General features: G+C 52.9%; 1 protein-coding gene across 2 annotated transcripts; it reads right to left on the bottom strand.

Moving 5' to 3' along the window:
* Window positions 1-598: 598 nt before the first annotated feature.
* On the bottom strand, window positions 599-6,491 carry AQP3 (aquaporin 3 (Gill blood group)). 2 transcript variants are annotated; one of them, XM_081281287.1, is made up of 6 exons: window positions 6,331-6,491; window positions 3,220-3,346; window positions 2,753-2,890; window positions 2,276-2,394; window positions 1,731-1,948; window positions 599-1,644 (listed from the first exon to the last, which is right to left on the bottom strand). In XM_081281287.1, exons 1-6 carry the CDS (start codon window positions 6,436-6,438, stop codon window positions 1,476-1,478), a joined length of 879 nt encoding a protein of 292 aa, XP_081137413.1. In that variant the 5' UTR covers window positions 6,439-6,491; the 3' UTR covers window positions 599-1,475. The 2 variants fall into 2 exon arrangements, with proteins under 2 accessions (XP_081137413.1, XP_081137414.1); XM_081281288.1 differs by lacking the exon at window positions 1,731-1,948.
* Between the last annotated feature and the right edge of the window lie 897 nt (window positions 6,492-7,388).

Below are 7,388 nucleotides of genomic sequence, written 5' to 3'. Positions count from 1 at the left end.
AAAACCCTGAATAAAGGGCTTTAAACTACCTCCAGATAGACAAGGAGAACCATGAAAAGAGTCCAGTTTCAGCAAAGGTTTCCAAAAGATCTCTGAGGGCATAGGCCTAGAGGCAGAGAGCCTGCTTAAGGGGGTCATAGCTGAGGTCTGGGTAGAAGTGAAAGAGCTTAAACAGTTACAGGTAGCAGAGGACAATACATATTCCCAGTCTATTGGTCTCATCCAACAATGGGGAACTCACTCCCTCAGTTCTTCCTTCGGGCAGCTCTGCCTGGGAGATGGTTCTTCCCTCCATGGGGCTCAGCCTGCCTTCCTATGATGATGTGTGGGTGCAGGGACTGAGTAGATGTCATTCACTATGCTGAATGTGCCATGAAGGATGGAAGCTGGGAAACTTGGCAAAGAGTCAGTCTGACCTCTCTTTGTGACTGACCCCTCTCCCCTTAGGCAGGACTAGAATATAACCCCTAGGGTACCCAGACCAGATTAGATACCCAGCTAGGCCCACTGGGAATTTGGGACCAGACATACCACTGGAAACTTCTTAAGCAGCCTCAGAAAAAACAGCAGAACAAAGCTATTTCCACAATTGGCAGTTTTAGACATACATTTTATTGTTGTTGTTGATTTTTTTTTATAAAAAGCAAAGGAGTCAAGTGAAGGATTAAAGGAGTGAAGACCCTTAAGTGGAGTCTCCCAACCTCTAGCCCTAAGACAGTAACATCTACTATATATATATATATATATATATTTAAAAAATACAACAAAAATAAAACATAAGCAAACATGAAACTTGTGACCTGGACGTCCCCTGCCATGCCTATGTTATGACAGAAACATGTTACACAGTTCCTACTCAGGGATACCAGAGATCCAGACCTGAGCAGTGGTCTCCACCTCCAAATCCCACCTCCCCCAAACCTAGAGAAGCCTCACTAAGAAAAAAGGGCAGATACACACACATACTCAGAAAACACACATTATGTGGATCCTCCTTCATGTGGAGCCCATGAAACATGCACACCCTGGCGTTGTCCTCACAGGTAGACACATCGCCTTCATTGTCTTCTCCCTTCCTCTTGGCTCCCAGCACCACTAGGATCCTTTTGGGAAAGTTTAGACAAGCTTGGTCCCTTGCCCTGAATATCTGGGAAATTGTGTATGCGCACACGCGCGCACGCGCGCGCGCGCGCACACACACACACACACACACACACACTGCTGCCCATTCTCTCCCTTTGGGAGACAAAAGAATGTACTGGCCCTTCACCCTGTCTCACCACAGCTTGAGGGTGGTGACCTAAGGTCCTATTGGCAGGGTCCAGTGAAAATCCTGGAGGGGGCTGTCCAGCAGGGTAGGGTTATCAGAGGTTCTTAGCCTGGGAAGGGAATCATGAGGGGGCTTCTAGGGAGTAACCCCTGCACAGTCAGTGGATGCTCAAGGGAAATGGCAGTGAGGGATGGCTGCTGCCCATTCAGACTTGCTCCTTGTGCTTCACATGGGCCAGCTTCACATTCTCCTGCTCGGTGGAAGGTGGAGGCTGCTCCAGATGGCAGCCAATCATGAGCTGGTATACGAAGACTCCTGCAATGGAGCCCAGGAGTGGAGAGACGATGGGCACCCACCACCAGTGCCGGCCAGTCCTGGGAGACAGATATACATAGTTAGGGTAGGTGGGGCAGGGCAGAGGAGAGGCAGCCTGGGGTAAGATGGTTAGGACTGTACTCACGTGAAGACTTCGGAGCCCCAGCCAGCAATGGCAGTGAAAAGGCGGGGGCCAAAGTCCCGAGCAGGGTTGACCGCATAGCCAGAGTTGAAGCCCATAGAGGTGCCAATGACCAGGACCACAAGGCCCACGGTGAAGGCCTCCAGGCCTCGGGGGACAGGGTTGTTGTAGGGGTCAACAATGGCCAGCACACACACGATGAGGGAGGCTGTGCCTATGAACTGGAGTGGGGAGAACAGGGTGAGGGGAAGCCCACTCCCATCCTCTGGTCCCTCCCCTCTGTCCTCCATGTTGCCTGGAGCTAGAATCCTTTCCCATCCCCTGACCTATAAAGTAGTGGTGCTGGTATATTTGTGAAGCTAAGAACTCACTGGGGAAGTTGCAAGCTGTAAAAGAAACTGCCACCATGTTCTGATGCAGGGTTCCCCACATATTGAGAAGCCCTGCTGTTGTTAGGGAGTTCTGACCCATAGCCAGCCCCTAAGCAAGAAGAGCCACTTTTCCCTCCTCCTTGTGTTCCCCTCACATGTCCCAAAGCTCATACATACCTGGTCAAAGAAGCCATTGACCATGTCCAAGTGTCCAGAAGGGTAGGTGGCAAAGATGCCAGCTGTGCCATTGGGGCCCGAGACTATAAGCTCATTGTTGGCGAAGCTCCAGATTGCATCTGGTGACAGATTAGACCCAGAGTGGGAGAGGGCAGAGGCCTGAGCATAGCCCCCCTCTCAGGACCAGCCCTCCCCTCTCTTCCAGGGGTCTTGGTTAAGCAGAATCACAGCTGTATCATTCTGGAGGCACAAGGGGTAGGGTGGGGTGGGGTGAGGCAAAGGGCCTGACACTCTGTTGTTGCCCAACTCGTTTCTTTCCCCTCGTGCCCCCTACCTTGGGGCCTGTGCATGAATGAGTGAGTCATGAGCCTGAGGCCTGGGCAGGCCCCAGCTGTCTGTCATTAAAAGGCCTGGTGCCAACAGGTCCTAAGTTGAGGGAGGATGGCAGTGGAAAAAGGCAGGGTGTGGAAAGCTTACCATAGTACAGCCCGAACACTATCCCAGCACCCAAGAAGGCTCCCAGCGTCTGAGCCAGGGTGTAGATGGGCAGCTTGATCCAGGGCTCACGCGCGAGGAAGCACATGGCAAAGGTCACAGCAGGATTCAGGTGGGCCCCTGAGCAGAGAGGAGACAGACCCTATTATTTACAGCCTGCCACAGTGGGGAGAACAGCCCCCCCCACACCACCACATATTCTTCCTCTCCGGCCCCTAGGAAAAGAGGCATAGAGAAGGGTTTCTTTATAGAATGGCCGTTGGACTATGTAACAGACTGGCTAGGATAATCTTGGTGAAAGTCAAAGGTTCTAAGTGTCAGTTTCTTCACCCTCCTCTCCTAAGAGCCCAGACAAAGCTGAGGCCACTGCTCTGGCCTGTCCTTGGAAACCTCCTCCTCAATGGGACACCTGGTGGGAACATGGACTGAGGGTGAGGTCAAAGCCTTACCAGAGACTTGTCCAGCGACGAGGATGCCCAAGGTGACAGCAAAGCCAAAGGCCAAGTTGATGGTGAGGAAACCACCATGGGTGCCCCGGCTGAGCACGACCTGGGCCACTGACCCACAGCCAAACATCTGTGTCAGGAAACAGAACAAGGCAGAAAGGGTGAGGCCCCTCTAAGGCCTAATAACACTCACTCCAAAGGAAAGGAGTGGCGCTAGCAACCTCCCCCTGCCACCACCAAGAGTACTGGAAGTCCCTCCTGGAATCCAACTCAAATCCCTTCCACTCCCTGAGAAAAAGAGGACCTACTCTCTCACCCCTCATGTTTCAGTTCTAATCTAACAGGACCCTCGGAAAGACCTAAAAGTAGGTCTATGTCTGGGTGCCCAGAAGATGGTTGAATCATATTCTTTGATTTTTTCTTGAGTCCTAACAGATGGTGGGTATAGGAGAACAGCTTTCACTGTAGCACAGCTTCTGCCCTAGCACTTCTGGCCTGGCCCAAGAAGTGACCCCTAGTTGCTCAGATTAGGGGAAGAGCTCAGGTGGTGACAGGGGGTACAAAGTGTATAGGAGGGGGCCAAAAGTGAGGTGGAATTCACTCTTCCTCAATCTAGGATGTCAGAACCCCTGGCCCTTGCCATGTTCCCCTTTTAGCACCCTCGCCTCCTTGACATGTCCCTGTCCCAGTATCCCAGGCATCTTGTCCCAGTGTCTTCTCTCTCCAGCTGTCCTGACCTCTCTGCCCTCAGGGATTCAGGTTTACCACTTATTTGGAGGTACTAAATGCAGGGATCTCAGTGGCTCCTTTCACTGAGACCCAGGACAGAGAAAGTAAGGAGATTAGTTCTAAATTTCTTCCAAGGATGGGGGGATCAAAGGAGAGCAAGGCTCCCAATATTCTGCAAGCACAGAATGTGCTATGTTTATTCTTCTTGTATAAATGCAAAAATACTTCTGCTCCAGTTGTAATGAGCTGTTGCCCTGATCCCCCAAAGATCTTTCAGCCCATCTGGGTCTCCTCTCTGACTAAAGCTGCTATGCTGACACAGCAGGCAATTTCTGGAACTGTGCTGAGGACCCAGTTCCTTCTAATGGGTCAGTGCCTATACACTGTGCTGTTAAGCATTTTGATTATCATCCCTCAGAAAGACCAAGAGATAGTGGGAAGTCAGCAGTGGTAATGCAGGGCAAAGGTGTGCAGGCAGGTGAGAGCAAAGATCAGAGATTATGAATGTATTGGGCAGGGGGGGGGCAGGCACGTGAGGGTCTGGGGCACTGTGCCCAGCTAGGCTCTGGCCTCAGTTCTTTCCTGCCTGAGGCCCAGACCTGGCTCCATCCCAAGAGGTCTTGGAGGGAAGATCTTTCAGAGCCAGTTCCACCACCTTGGGACTAATCTTCCTCTTCCTTCCCCACCTCCCTGCCCCCAAGTTCTTGGTAAGCACTCCCCCACCCCCACTGTACTAGGACCCTCCAAAAAAAGGGGCTTCCCTCACTTCAAAGACAACCCCAATTCTGTTATCACTAGCTCTAGGTCCCCAACGTACAGAGGTATAGGAGGCTCTCATCCACCTGCTGGGGGGGGTCCCCCAGTTCCAGCCCCTACTGTTATGGGCAGCGCTTGAGGTTCTGCTTTTCACTGACACCTGATGCCTCACATCTACCTGAGCCTGAAAGCTTTCTGCACAAACCTAACACCCTCCTTTTGTGGTCTGGGATAAGCCAAATGATCCTGGGGCTCAGCATGGGGAATGACTGCTACCTTGCAGGGGGGAGGGTTTTAACTGAGACTTGGGAAAGGATAAGGAGTTCCCTCTGTGAAAATGGAAACACACTCCCTTGTCCTGGCTGCTCCAAAACAGGTGGCTGGACTCATGAATCAGAAAGGGAGTGGGGGTTCCAAGGCAAGAGGGTGATAAATGCCTCCCACTACTCCCTTTTTGGCACAGGGAGTGAGAGAGTGGGGAAAACTTATAGCACTACTAGTCTTATGAAGCCAGATATAAGTCTAAGCCCTCCACTCCCCATGGAGCCTGCTCCACCACCATCACCACCACCACCATTTGGAGTAGGCTTCCCAGAGTCCTACTTGCTCCCAGCTAAGCTTCCTAGTCCCCAGGGAGCAGGCTAGTCTGCATTACCTAGGAGTGGGGTTAACCCCAGTAACCCACCCACTGCAATAGAGCAACAGAGCTCAGAAGAAAACAGGTGTGACCATGTGAGTGATTGAAAATCAGAAAGAAACTGGGACAGGAAATGAAAACCATAACTGTTACATCTGCCAGACCCAAGAAGTGCACAGAGAACCACCCAGGAAAAACCTGAGCGAAGCTGGTGTAACCGAGGAGTAACTGGGATTGAGGAGAACCCCAGACGGGGGAAGTACCTCCCTCAGAGATCCCATGGCAGGCATAATTCACAGGGCCAGCAATCTTCTGTACAGAGACTGACAGCTTCTGCCTAGGTGACTGATAGGATCTGGGAGTCACTTGGCAGGAAGGGAGAAACTTTTAGTAATCCCATGTCTTTTGCATGAGGGCCCAGCTTCCTTCCATAGCCTCCAACCAACAGGACCTTTCTTCCTACTTTGCTGTCTGCAGCTTATGTGGCCTGCGCCCTCTGCCCCCACCCCTTTGTAAACTGTCCTCACTTCACTGCAACTTTTGGACTTTCTGAGGCTTAATTATTCATTAGGGGCCAGACACAGGACCCAAATAATCTAATAGGGGTCCATTTGCCTCTATCTTCACTGCCTCACAGGGCTTGGACTCTGGGAACCAACCCAAGGAGACAGGAGAAGGAGTGGGAGGTCCCACTCTGTAAGGGTGAGTTTCCCCCCCCCCCCGCCGCCCCCAAGCCTGTGCTGGGTCACCACTGGAAGGGTAAAGAAGCAGAACTGTCACTGGGGAGTAACAGCTGTCATTCTGGCAAGAGGCAGAACTGTCAGAGCTGGGGTTACAATTGTGGGGAAGAGGGCTTTCCCTCGGGGTGAATCCTGGGGGTCAGAGCTGGAGAATGGCTCAGGGCTATCTTGAAACACAGCCCCTCTGGTGAACAGGGGATTGGGACACGCCAGGGCTGGAAGGAAAAGAGCTGCCTGGCTCTCTCCACTCACCACCAGGATTAGGGTCCCCAGGCACTCCGCCAGCGCCTGGCGAAGCAGCCGGTAGCGGATGTGAAGCATCTCCCCGCAGCGGGACACCAGCTCCTTCTGTCGACCCATGGCTGGGCAGGCGGCGGCGCTATCCTGCGGGCGGGCGGGCGGCGGGCGGCAGGCGAGCCAAGCACTTGGCCTGGAGCCCCTGGTGGCGCCCTTTATAAGGCACGCCGAAGACACGGCCACGCCCTCCCGGACCCCGCCCGCTGAGCCCCGCGCAGGGCGGAGTAGGCAGCCACCACCCACGGCCTAGCCTGGGGGTGAAGGTGGTTGAGGGACTTAGGGTGTGAGGAGATTTGAGGATGGGTTAGCACCCACCCTTAGGAGAGGGAGTGTCATAGGGACTGAGAGAAGAAAGACAGGGCTTCTAAGAATTAGCAGGCGTGGTCTAAGTGTGTGTGGAGGCAGCTTGCAGGACCACTGGGGCAGGGACAGAGAAGCTGCCAAAGAGACCTCCTGAACCCATGGGGTCTCATGATTAGCTGTGTAGACAACCCACTACTTGGGGTGACAGGACACGTGTTAGAGAGGAAAGGAACCAGCCCCAGCCCTACCTATGACTGGACCCAGGAGGTCCTCAGGTCCAGAGGGCTAGAGGGAAGAAGCTGTGGACCCCAATGAGAAAAGACCTTCTCACAGTCCAGACCCAGGTGGGGACACAGAACATATGTGCGGAGTTCCAGTCAGAGGTCACAGGACTTGTTGCATGTGTTGACCATCTGTGTCCACACTTACTGTGGGTCCTGTGTGCCAAATCATACTTGCTGGGCATTCCTGGTGGCTTGGTTGAACATGGCCTTGTGAACTGAACTTGTCACATGTGTACATGGGTTCACTATTCACATGATTCCAGAGGCTGAGGGGCAGTTGTCTGGACATGCCACACATACATCTTGCCAGCCAGGTGAGTTCTATTGTTTGTTTTTTGGGGGGGTGGGGGGAGGGCAGGGTACTTCGGATTGAACCCAGCAGGGCTTAACCACTGAGCCACATCCTCATCCCTTTTTTATATTTTA

This window comes from Spermophilus citellus (genome assembly GCF_964194105.1).
Source record: "Spermophilus citellus genome assembly, chromosome: 2".
Classification (NCBI taxonomy): domain Eukaryota; kingdom Metazoa; phylum Chordata; class Mammalia; order Rodentia; family Sciuridae; genus Spermophilus; species Spermophilus citellus.
Note: the sequence above shows the minus strand (reverse complement) of the source record. Positions and strands in the feature narration are given on the sequence as shown.

What these genes read in the sequence shown, in the direction of transcription:
- AQP3 (XM_081281287.1), bottom strand. Translation starts at nt 6,438, where the DNA reads ATGGGTCGACAGAAGGAGCTGGTGTCCCGCTGCGGGGAGATGCTTCAC. An exon ending in CGTCGCTGGACAAGTCTCTG is followed by an intron (nt 2,891 to 3,219) that starts GTAAGGCTTTGA and finishes CTCTCTGCTCAG; the next exon opens with GGGCCCACCTGAATCCTGCT. An exon ending in AGTGTTCGGGCTGTACTATG is followed by an intron (nt 2,395 to 2,752) that starts GTAAGCTTTCCA and finishes ATCTGTCACCAG; the next exon opens with ATGCAATCTGGAGCTTCGCC.